Source organism: Eulemur rufifrons, chromosome 24 (genome assembly GCF_041146395.1).
Source record: "Eulemur rufifrons isolate Redbay chromosome 24, OSU_ERuf_1, whole genome shotgun sequence".
Lineage (NCBI taxonomy): Eukaryota > Metazoa > Chordata > Mammalia > Primates > Lemuridae > Eulemur > Eulemur rufifrons.
In genome coordinates, this window is record NC_091006.1 from 13,806,676 (window position 1) to 13,819,295 (window position 12,620).

General features: G+C 56.2%; 1 protein-coding gene across 3 annotated transcripts in view; it reads right to left on the minus strand.

The window, feature by feature from the left end:
* Window positions 1-992: 992 nt before the first annotated feature.
* Window positions 993-12,620, minus strand: part of LRRC4B (leucine rich repeat containing 4B) — a 38,069-nt gene continuing 26,441 nt past the window's right edge. For 2 of the 3 annotated variants that reach the window (XM_069457425.1, XM_069457426.1), the window contains exon 3: window positions 993-3,480. In XM_069457425.1, coding sequence (XP_069313526.1) covers window positions 1,636-3,480 — 1,845 coding nt within the window. In that variant the 3' untranslated portion in view covers window positions 993-1,635. The remainder of the gene's footprint in view (window positions 3,481-12,620) is intronic. The other variant, XM_069457424.1, reaches the window with a different exon arrangement.

Sequence of the window (12,620 nt, forward strand, 5' to 3'; positions counted from 1 at the left end):
CTGCTTCTGTCACCATGTTGACTGCACGAGATGGCAGCCCTGGTCCACGGCAGCCCTCTGGAGGCTGAAACTCAGGCACTTTGACCCCCCAGAGACATCACACCCTCCAGCCTGCTTGCTGGCTCCTGCCGGCTCCTCCCCAGGCTCTCTCTGTCCCTGTCCTCCCGGGCGGCACTGTGGCACCCCGTCTTCCAGGCCGGACCCCACCATCCCTCCTGCTCGAGCATTGAGCAAGCTGGAAGTGCAGCCCCAGCCCCAGCCCCGCAGGCCCGGGCTGCTGCAGCTCCAGCCTCCTCCTCAGCCCAACCTCATCGGGCCTCCCCGGAGCAGCCTCGAGTGGGTTTGCAGTGGAGACAGACACTCTGGTTTGGGCCCTGTTGTGGGATGAACTGTGCCACCCAGAAAGAGATTTCTAGAAGTCCTGGCTTCCAGCGCCTCAGAATGGGGCATTTGCTGAGAACCAAGTTGAGGTTATGCTGGGTGGGGGCGTGCTCCCTGTCCCCCGGGACTAGGGTCCTTGCAAGAGGCGAAGTTGGACCCAGGCGGACAAACACACAGGGAACAAACGTGAAGATGCAGGGCGGGGGCCCTGGGAAGACTAGGGAGAGGCTGCCACAAGCCAGGGCCGTCTGGGGCCACCAGCAGCTGGAAGAGGCAAGGAAGGGCCTCTGTCCAGGCTTCAGAGGGAGCGGCACGGCCCCCCCCACTGGCAACTTGATCTTGGACTTGGAGCCTCCAGAACTGTCAGACAGGATCCCTGTTGCTCTAAGCCCGCACCTGGCACTGGCTGTGGCCCCGCCCAAGGGAACGAATACAGGGAACTGATGTGGGGGGTGTCCCCGTGCAGACCCCTCCCTGGGGTCTCCAGGGTGAAGGCTGAGGGCCTAGGACCACCCCAGAGGTGCCTCTGCCCCGACGGGGCCTGGGAGGCCTGTTTCCAGCCTCTCCTTCTGCTTCCCACCCACATTCACTTTGTTCTCTCTCCTCCATGTTTTCATGACCAAAAAAAATATTTTTTTACTTTTTCCGTGTTTTTTTTTTAAAGTAATTACAGAGCAGGTAGTCGTTGACGCAAACCTCCCTTCAGTTGTATCAAAAGAGTCTGTGGGGCAGGTGGGGGCGGGCGGTCAGGCTGCCCCCCCAGCGGGGAAGGGCCGGGAGCGCGGGCGACGTGTCTCTTCAGTTTCGGGGGGTGGAGGAGTGGGAGGGAGGGACAGGCGTCAAACTGCAAAAAATGAATCGTAAAAGGAGGGTGGTCGGGGTGAGGGGAAAGGGTACCCCTCAAAAAAGCTCCTGTCTCCCCTGGAAGGTGGTGGGTGGGACGGTTGGCCGGGAGCGCGAGGAGGAAACGTGGAGGGCTTGGGCCACTTCTCCTGAATCCCGGGTCCCCTCCCGTCACCAGGATAGGTGGAGGCGAGGCTAGAACCGCGGAGACTCCACTCCTGGAGCCCCGCCCTGTCCTGGCTAGGGTCTGAGCCCCGGGTGGGGCTGCACGCCGCCTTTCCCCACCTTCCCCGCTCGGTCCCAGGGTGGGCTGGGCTGTGGGGAGGGGTCCCAGTCAGGCGTGCCCGGGTGGGCTCTGGGATGGCGGGTCTCCGAGCCCCTCGCCAACCCCCCACCCCGCCCCCGCCGGCCTCAGATCTGCGTCTCTTGCACGTTCTCCTTGGAGCCGCTCTTGAAGAGCAGAGGTTCGTGGATGGAGTTGAGGCCGGGCGGGCCCTTGCCCCCACAGCCCCCGCCGCTGGGGTTGCTGCTGTAGTGTGCCTTGAAGGCGGCTGCCACGTAGTGGTGGTGGTTGAGGTGGTCGCGCTCCAGGGCGGGCAGGGCTAGGTGGCTGTCCCCGCCGACGCTGCCCCCACCGGCCACGGCGGCCGCGGCGGCCACAGACACGGCAGACGCCGCGGGCAGCTCGTCCTCCACGTTGATGATCTCCACGGTGCGCGTGGGCCCGTGGTGCTTGTGGAGCTGGTGCTGCTTGCGCAGCTTGTAGAAGGCCACGAGCATCACGGCGGCCATGAATGTGATGGCCACGAAGCAGCCGATGATGATCTTGGTGGTCTTCATGACGTCGTCCAGGTCCTTGAGGGCGTTCTCCGTCACGTCCGTGATGGGCACCGTGAACGCCTTCTCCGTGGGCCGCGAGGAGCGTGGGGCGGGTGCCGTGGTGGATGACGAGGCTGGGCCAGCAGCGTCCCCGGGCCGGCCCCCACCCCAGACACCGTCCGTTGTGGGCCCTGGCGGGACCTTCTCCGTCCCCCGAGGCTGCACGGCCTCCTCTCCAGGCTGTGTCTCCAGGGTCTCCACCGTCACCGTGGTGAAGTAGGTGTAGCCACCACTGCCCCCTCCGACACCACCGCTGCCCCCAGGGCTGCCCCCGCCGCCACCAGAGCCCCCAGCCGCCACGGGGTCCACGGCGGAGACGTTGAGTGTGGCTGAGGCGGTGGTGTTGCCAGCCGAGTTCGTCACCATGCACGTGTACTGGCCCGTGTCCTGCACGGTGACGTTGGTGAAGTTGAGCGTGCCATCATGCAGGACAGAGATGCGCACACGGTAGGAGCCGTGGGTCATGAGGGTGCCGTTGGGCGTCAGCCAGTTGACAGAGGTCATGGAGGTGCCCGTGCGGCACTTGAGCTCGGCAGCCATGCCCTCGGTGACATTGAGGTCCGTGGGCGGCTCCACAATGACAGGCGCGTAGCAGGTGAAGTGCGACTGGTCCAGTTCACCAATGTAGCGGCCCTTGAGGCCGGCGGGTGCGTGGCAGCGGGCGCAGCACGTCGTGTTGCTGGGCACAGTCTCCTTGAGCCACCAGCTGAGCCAGAGCACGTCGCAGTTGCAGTGCCAGGGGTTATGGTTGAGGTGGACGCGCTCGAGGCGGTGCAGGGGCGTGAAGAGGTCGTGGGGCAGCGACATCAGGTTATTGTGGGACAGATTGAGCTCCTCCAGCGACTTGAGGTCGTCGAAGGCGTTGCGCTCAATGGTGGCCACCTGGGCGTGCATGAGCCACAGCTTGCGCAGGCTGGTGAGGCCCTGGAAGGAGCCCGGGCGGATCAGGTCCAGCCGGTTGCCCGACAGCTCCAGCTCCTCCAGGCGCACCAGGGCCGTCAGGTTGGGGATGTCCTTGAGGTTGCACATGCCCAGGTTGAGGTAGCGCAGGTTGACCAGCCCCTCGAAGGCCGCCTCCGAGATGTATTCCAGCCGCTTGAGCTCACCCAGGTCGAGGCGCCGCAGCGAGGGCACTCGGTTGAAGGCGTAGGAGGGGATGCTCTCGATGGGGTTGTTGCGCAGCCAGAGCTCCCGCAGCTTGGACAGGTACTCGAAGGCCTGCGTGGGCACCGTCGTCAGCCGGTTGTCGAACAGCTCCAGCGTGTTGAGGCTGGGCAGCCCGTTGAAGGCGCCCACCTCGATCTTGCGCACCAGGTTCTTGCTCAGCTGCAGGATCTCCAGGTGCCGCAGGTGCTTGAACGTGTCTGTCCGGATCACCTGGGGGCAGGGAGGGGAGACGGGGTCAGTGACGCTAACACTAATGACAGAAATCACGAGCCTCACACCACATGCTGTGAGGGTGTAGGGTGACGGATCGCTCCTGTTTTGCTGGTGGGGGTATGAGACGGTGCCACCACTTAGGAAAACAGTTGGGCAGTTTCTTACAAAGTTAGGACCGGAGGTGCCAATCAACCCGGCCCTTCCCTTGCGGGTGTTTCCCTGGGAGAAACAAAAGCAGATGTGCAACGGTGGCTCATCCACGGGTGTTCACAGCAGTTTTGGTCATTACAGCCTGAACTGGAAACCACCCAAATGTCCATTGCCGGAGAGCAGATGCACACTCTGTGGTGTGTCCCCACCGTGGAACACTGTGACTCGCCTTGGGAAGGAACAAACAGTGCTGCGCACAACCCGATTACTCTCTCAGGCATCACGCTGAGCACAAGATGCCGGACACGAGGAGCCCGTGCGCCGATCCCGTCCACACCACGCTCGAGGCGTTCTGTGGGCAGGGCAGACTGGGAAGGGGCATGAGAGAACTTTTTGGGGTGATGGAAATGTTCCCTTCTGGGTGGTGCTTGCAGGGTGAATGCAACTGTCAAGACCCCCCCAAATTCTACACTTAAAATGGCATTTTATTATGTACATATTTCTAAAAATAAAAAATAAAAATAAATAAAAAAGATGAAAAACACTAATACCAGGAGCTGACATGCATTGAACATTTCTTTGCTGCCAGACACTGTTCTAAACGCTTCATTTAATCCTCCAAACTGCCTTGCGAGATAGGTGCTATTTATTGCGAGTGCTTATCAATGCCCACCATTCCAAACTTCAGAAGGCCCTGGAAACCAGATTTTCCATCTTTGTCACCAAATCCCATTTGGTGGCCAGACCGAATCAGAACGCACGTGCAGCTATTTAAAGCTTGTAGTGATCCCACTCACGTGACTATTCAAACATTTCACTCTTGAAATTCCCACATTTGATAAGGGGTGTAAGACCGCTAGGATGTTGTAAAACACATGCTGTACAGTATTACCTTTCTTTTTTTTCTTTTCTTTTCTTTCATTTTTTTTTTTTTTTGAGACAGAGTCTCACTCTGTTGCCCGGGCTAGAGTGCAGTGGCGTCAGCCTAGCTCACAGCAGCCTCAAACTCCTGGGCTCAAGTGATCCTCCTGCCTCAGCCTCCCGAGTAGCTGGGACTACAGGCATGCGCCACCATGCCCGGCTAATTTTTTCTATATATATTTTTAGCTGTCCATATAATTTCTTTCTATTTTTAGTAGAGATGGGGTCTCACTCTTGTTCAGGCTGGTCTCGAACTCCTGACTTCAAGCGATCCTCCCGCCTCGGCCTCCCAGAGTGCTAGGATTACAGGTGTGAGCCACTGCGCCCGGCCCAGTATTACCTTTCTAATATCAGAATGCCAAACACATGTGGCCTCAAAGGTTTCACATGAGGGATAATGAATTAGAAACAGAGAGGTGCAGTGACTTGCCCAAGGTCACACAGAAGGGGAAGGTAGATTTGGGATTGGGTCCAGGCTTTCCGGTTGCAGAGTCCTTGCTCTTGACCTCTCACCTCCTACCTCACAGGGCTGGGCCTGGGGACCACAGGAGGGACAGTACAGGCCGGGGCACGGGAGGCAGAATCTCACAGAGCCCTCCCAGGCCCAGAGGGTCAGAGCACAGGTTTGAGGCTGAGTTAATGACATGTACTGGGGGGAAGGAACAGACAAGGAGAGATGCATTTGGGGGGACGCTGTGACGACATTAAGGGGGCCGTGGAGAACTCCCAACAGCATCGCATGTCATCACAACTGCATGAAACTAATAAAAGAAAAAAAACCCCCAAAAAGCTGAAGAATTAGGTGTCTGCATTTATGTACTGAAAAAAAGACTGGAAGGAAATACTTCAAGCTGTTCTTGGTAGTAAACTCCAGCTGTTGGGGATTATGGGCAATTTTTACTCTTTTGTTATTTTTTTCTCAATGAACAAAAATTACCTTTATAATAAACAGGCGTAAAAACAAAACAAAAAAAAAATGAAGAAAAAATACACAGCTGAGAGGCACCCAGGATCAGGAGCAGTAATATTCTTGGCATAAACACAGTCATAAAATTTACAATTTATTCCAGTGCTGTCCAATGGAGACATAACGTGGACCACGTGTGTAATTTGAAATTTCCTAGAAGCCGTATTAAGCAAACAGGTGAAATCAATTGTAATAATATATTTACTTAACCCAGTGCATCCCAAATCTTATCATTTCAACACGCGATCAAGACGAAAGCCCAAGAGTTAGAGATGTTACGCTCTTCCTGCCAGGCTTCCGGATCCCACTCAGGGGGCCTCGGATGTCACACACCGGGGCTTTTCGCTCTGCGATGCTCAGAAACACCGTCGTGTCTGCCCGGCAGCCACCCTGTGAGCGAGGACTATTACTGCCCGATTTGGGGAAGGAGGAAACAGAGGCCCCGGAAGTGGCTCGTTCTGTGGCAGAGCTGGGCGGGGCTGGCCGGAGCCTGTGCCCCTCCGCACCTCTCACGGCCGCCTGGTACCCACACGTCACTGTTCTCATACGACAGTCGTGGAAACTGAGGCTGAGCACGTGGCGGGAAGAGCAGGGCCTTGTTCAAATCCCGCCTGCCCCTTTCTGGCTGTAGGGCCTGTCACTTGTGCTCTCTGGGCTCTGGGCTCACTCCTGCTGTGCAGGGAGGATGATGAAAGCCACGCTGGGCAGTGCGGCAGACAAGAACGGGTCCCAGTGCCAGCGCTCAGGCAGGGCCCCTCCTCCCGGGTGCCCAGGGGCGGTCACCATGTCATTACTGTTATTGTTACTGCCGGTGCTGGGTGACCCGTGCATGCCATGACTTTGGGATCAGAGCCCTGAGCCTTCTGACCCAAAGCCACGGTACGGTGCCACCTGCAGAGGGCAGAGTTCTGGGGTCAGAGAACCCTCTTACTGCATCCTCAGGGCGGACGGGGCCTCGCCAGGCCCCAGACAGATCTGCATGTTACCCACGGATCCCCTGCGCCTCCCCTTCTCACAGCCCCCCCAGTATCCCCATCATTCCCAGTGCCAGATTCTCCCACTCCACACTGTGCCACACATCAAGGCAACAATGACAGTGAGAGCCCGTAAGACAGGGTCCCTGCCCGCGAGCAGGTCATGCCAGGCGGCTGAGGTCATGCTCCTTCCTCTCCCGCCCATCCTTCCCCTCGTCTCCTGTTCTAGCGCGTCCCTGAGCACGGCACACACTCCCGCCTCCGTGCCTGCGCACCTGCTGTTCCTCTGCCGGGAACACCCTTCCTACTTTGTCTGGTTACCGCCCTTCTGCCTTTCAACACCCAGCTCCAGTGTCACCTGCTCTGGGGGATGTCCCGGTCCCTTCTACCCACCGCAGTCTGCTGAGGGGCGCCCACTCTGGGCTCCCACAGACCAGAGGCTAGGCCCTTCCTAGAGGCAAAGGACTGGGTCTCAAACACAGGGCTTCCAAGAGCACAGCGGCGCACGCCCAGGTTTGGGGCTTGTTTGCTGCATTCCGTAACAGAATTTGAAAGCAGACCCGCTCAGAATCTCACGTCTTGGGGCCCTTTCTGAGCAGAACTGAGGTTCATTCCCCGAGTGGACACCAGATTTCCTGAGGATACACAGAACAGCCCTAGGAACCTTGCCGGATGGAGGACTTTTGGCAGACTCAGAGTGAAAGGAATGACAAGGAGATACATCTGGGCCCTTAACATTTTGGACTTCTCGGGTGACCCTGAATGGTTTATAGGCACGAGGGGACGGAATCAGGATAAACAAGGGACATGCAGACACAGCGTGTGACCATGGCAGGGAACGCCTCCCCTCCTTCCCATTCAATAAACATTAACTGAAGTCTCCCGGGGGCCAGGCCTGTGCCGGGTACCATGTTAGATAGAACAGCAAACAAAACAACTTCTTATATACCTTCCTTTTCCGCTGACAAAAGTAATACACACTCATTTAGGAAAACAGTATAAGAAAAGAATAAAATCAGCCAAAATACCTCCACCCTGAATTTACTTATGTTGACAGTTTGATACACATCCTTCCAATCTTTTTTCTATGCATATTATGCAGGGATATATTTTTGCATCATCTTTTAAATTTTTTACAAAATTTTGATGATACAATATACTTCCCCGGGTCCTGCATTTCCCCTTAATGATATTATTTTGTGAGCATTTTCTCATATGATGAAATATGCTTCAAAAATATATCGGAATGGCTGTGTGGAATTCTGGCCCCGAACTGGATGTCGCGCTGGAACTAACAGAACGATCTTCATTTTCCTTCACATGCTCTGCCTTCGCTAGTTTCTTACAGTGAACCTGGCTAACTTTTAGGACTGAAGGAAACCTCAGCGAATGCTGTTTCACACGGCAGAGGGTGAGCTGCGTCTGCGGGGAGCGGTGGGTGATCGGACTGCAGGACGCCCCTGCTGGGGGCCGTGCGGAGCAGGCCCCTGGCTGGGGCAGGGAATGGGCAGAGCACGAGCTCGTGGGCTTCGACGGCTAGTGGGTCCTGAGGCTTGGGGACGGCTCCGAGCCGGCCTGGGGTCTCTGCACGCTGCTGGTGATGTGACTGTGCCTGTGCCCGAGGCTGGGGACCGCGGGCACCTCCTGCCCAGGGCAGGAGAGGTGGGGGCTCGAGAAAGCCTCTGGCCCGACTGGGCTCGAAGTCTGGAGCCTCAGTCTCCTCCTTGGAGACAATCTCCGGGGAAGAGCCCAGCCCAGTGCTGCTCGTAGCCTGTCCTCTCGCAGGTGTGTCCCACGGGACGCTAAACACCACCACAAACCTTTCGTGGCAAATGCACTGGAACCCGTGAGATCCCGCCCGGAGACCCTACTGCACGCAGTGCGTGAGGTTCTGTGAGGTCCAGTTTAATCCTTTAAAAGTCCACTTTACTCTCCACTAGTGACTGGAGTGTTTGGACCAAGAAATTGAGACCAAAGGGATCCCTGATCCAGGTGCCACCGAGAGCTCCCTGGAACTCACCCTTGTCCCATCTTGGTCACGCTCAGATGGCCTGGGGGCCTCCTCAGTTCCCAGCAAACACTGTGTGCCCCACCCTGCTGCTCCCTCTTTCTGGGGTCCCTGTTCTCAGTGAGGCCCCTCCGACCCACTTTCCCCATCAAAAGTGGGGTCACAGCCCCGCCCCTGGGTCAGCCAGCAGGGCCCAGGGCTCTGTCCCTTTTACAGCCTCACAGCCAACCCCGCTCCCCAATTTCCTCTGTCCCCACAGCCCAGGTCAGGTCTCATCCTCTCTCCCTGGCCCCTGGCCCAGCCCTCTGCCTCCCTCCAGTCTCGCCCTCCAGTCTCCAGGATTCTTGCTGCACCCACAGCTGACCCTGCCTTTGGACACCTCCACGGCTCCCCAGTGCCCTTGGGAAATTCCGCCTGCCTAGAAGCCCTGCCTTCGTCCCCTCCCCCTCCCTCCCCCTGCCTTCCCCTCTGCATGGCCCCTTTCTTGCAGCCTTCACCCCAGCCACATGTCAGCAAGTGTCAGTCCTTGGCCCATCTCACCGGGTACTCCACCTTTGCACACGCTGTTCCCTCCGCTCAGGACGCCCTTCCCTTTCATCCGCCTGGAAAGCTCCTGCTCGGCCTCTCGAACCCAGCCCAAAGGGCTCCCACTCTCCCATCCGTTGCTTACGCATTGCATGGGGTAAAGCAGTTCCGAAGGTGCGGATGTGGACAGGGCCACTGTCCGTGAAAGGGCATCGCATGCCAACCTGGCAGGGCTGTCCTGAAGGCTGGAGGGCATGGGTGGGATTCGCTCAGCGTGGGCTAGGCACCTGTGTGCAGGCACTCAGCACCGGGGATGACGCCAGGCTCCTCGCTGGGCGGTCCACACTGGCCACTGCAGCTTTTCCTCCACCAGCCCCGCAAGGCAGGTGCTGTTGGGCTTGCGTGTCAAAGGGAAGCAGCTCAGCGAGGCCACACGAGGAAGTGGCAGAGGCAGGCTTTGGACCCGGGCATTGGCACCCTCCACGCCCGTCCTCCTGCCTGCAGCTCCCTGAGCCTTTGCAGCATCCCTGGTCCCCGTTTACTCCCCCAGCCCCCCAGGAAGTGGGCGTCACACCCCATTTCGCAGACAAGGAGACCCAGGCTCAGGGAAGTCAAGTGACTTGGCGAGGCCCGGGAGGTGTGCAGCAGGGCTCCGGCCGGTTTCCAAGTCTCCCTGGTGCCCCCGCGCAGAGGACCACGACGACAGCATGTCCATGGGGCAGAGCCTGAGGCTGCTAGGCTCCTGCCCCCCTGGCCCCCCAGCATGCTGTGCCCCAGTTGCGATGGGAAGCAGGGTGTGAAGGGAGATGAAAGGGAGCTCCCAAAGGCGGTGGGGTCCCCCCGCCAATCACTTTAATAATGCGCTTGAGAGCTGAGCGGGATGGGGGTGTCGCTGCAAAGGGAAGCCTGGTTTTATTGAAAGACGTGCCCCGGGGTTGCTTTAAATAGTGAGTCTCTTTATTCTGAACAGAATTCCAAGCCATTCTCTCTCCTCTTCTCTGTGGAATGCCCGCAGAGCAGCCCAGTGGGGAAGCGTTGGGGCAGGGTTTGAATCCTGGCTTTGCTGCTGACCAGCTGTGTGACCTTGGGCCAGTGTCACAACCTCTCTGAGTCCACTTTCCTCACAGGTTACCATGGGGTGATTGTGAGGGGTGGACAAGACAGCGAGTGATTGGGATGAGATAGGGAATGCCTGGGACATGGCAACAGTACATATTTTTAACTGGTTAAGTCAGCTGATAAGGATCATTAACATTGGTCCTGTCCTTGGGCTTCCAGTTTCTCTCCCAGCAGCCTTCCTCTACATTGGCTGCCAGAATGGTCTAAAATGCGGCTGGGACCTCCCCACATCACCCTCCAGAACCTGCCCTGCTGCCCTCTCCTCTAATGCAGTCACAGCAGGGACGGGCGCTGGGTTCCTGCACCTGCCACACTCCGTCTGGCCTCTCTGCCTTTGCACAGCTTCTGCTCTCTTCCTGGAAAATAGTCCTCCTCCTCGTCCTCTGGAAAATTCCAGCTGTTTTCCCCTGGAAAGTTCTCTTTGACCCCTGCTCCCTCATCCATCACACACACATATCTGTGTCTTTGTCGAGGCTATGAGTCTGAGGGAGTAGAGACTGGGCTGGGATGATTTCTGCATTCCCGCACGGCAGACTTTAGCCAAGAGCCGCTAAATAAATGGACTATGGCGGACAGCAGACAAGGCTCTTATTAGAGAACACCCCAGTTGGGTTGGTCAGTGTGGCCTGCACACCTTTCAGCCTGGGTGACAATGCCAACATGTCAAAATCCTCAGTGACAGAACCTGGGAGCTAAAAAGCACTGGTGTTTTGGTTCCCATCTATTCTGCTTTCTGCTATAAAGTCCGCCTGTCTGATATTATTAAAGCTACACCATCTTGTGTTTGTCATCATTTTTACTTTCATGATTTCTATCTTCATGTTTTAGGTATGTCTTTTCGATTTTGTTTTTAATTCAGTCCAAAAATCTCTCTTTGAACTGGAAGTTTAGTCCATTTACATTTATTGTAATTACTAATATTTTTGAAATTATTCCTACAGTATCATCTTGTGCTTTTTATTTGTCCTGATTTTTGTAGACTGTTCTTTCCCCTTTCCCGTTGTCTTTGGTATTGATTGAGTTTCTCTTGGTCCCACTTTCCCTCTCTACTGTTTTAGAATTTATATATTTTCTCTTCATTTAGTGATTACCCTTGAAATTGACCATGCATACCTAAAGACCAAAGCCAGTCAATTCCTCTTTTCTCCTTATAAACGATATAAGACTGATCCCATCTCTGACTCTACAGCAAAAAGCCATCCTGGGAAGCCTCCCAGTAAGGTAGAAGGGGAACCACGTTTGTAAGTGCCATTATGTGCTGAATGCTCTGAGGTCATGATCGCATTTAATCCTTGCGGAAATCCTGTCGCATGGAGGTTATCAAGCACAGGCCCTGCCTTTCACCCCCATATTTGACGGTTTACAGCTAAGGAAACAGAGGTTCAGAGAGGTGAAGTCACTTGTCCTCAGCCTCCCAGCTCCAATGCTGCAAAACAAGGACTCCAAGTCTGCCTCTCCTGCATCCAGACACGGGGGTCTCCACCAGGCCTACCCCCTACACTGAGCCGGTCGGGCTGTCTGTGGGTTCGGTGTGCTTTGGAGCCGCAGGGCCCAGTCATTCATACACCGCCAGGTACTGATGTGCTCATTTGACAGGTATTTTTTGACAGCTGCTGTGTGTCCAGTGTCATGCTGGACACATGTCTTCCCGGAGCCCAGTCTCAAGTAGAGAAGAGAGACACTGAACGTAATGATTGTGTCAATGGTCATTTAACCAGCAACAGAAACAGATCACGGGGGCTGCCCTGGCTGTAGGGGGAGGCAGGCCTGGGCCCCCCGCCTCTGCCCCAGGGCATAGTCTGAAACACCCCAAGCTAGATAACCTCTAAGTCATGGGCTGGGTCCCCCCCCCCCCCCCCCCCCCCCCCCCCCCCCCCGCCACGGCCACTGACACAGAGTAGGATGGGTAAGGGGGCGGGGACTGGTTCTAAATCCCCTGCCCGTCACCCTGGCATATTGGCCGGACCAAGTTGTTGACATTCTGTGATACAGCAGAGATCCAGGCCTGCCCCTGAGAGCCACCGAGCTGCCCACACCTCCAGCTCCCCCAATCCTTCAGCCCCGCTTGCCAAGCCCACCTCTGCCTGTTCCGGGCATCAAGGACACGGACATGAATCAGCCAAGGGAATGTCGCCCCCATCAACGACTGCTTCCCAGTCCCCAATGGGGGCTCTTCCCTGTTCTTTTATCCCGCAACTTGGCCTATTTAGGGGACTTTCCACTTCAGTGTGGTAAGCAAATATTACTAAAGCTAAAAAAATCCCACTGTATTCTGTTGTGGTTTTTAGGAAAATACGCTGCCAAGAAATCCTTTATTAAAAATTTAACTGTGGTGGGAAAATGATTAAGTGAACGGTTCATCTTAACATTATTAAGATAACTTGTTTTTATATGTTTTGAATGTAATGAACTGATAACAAAAGTTTAGTAAGCTTACTGTTGTTTCTTGTGTTATTTTTTTTTTTACATTCAG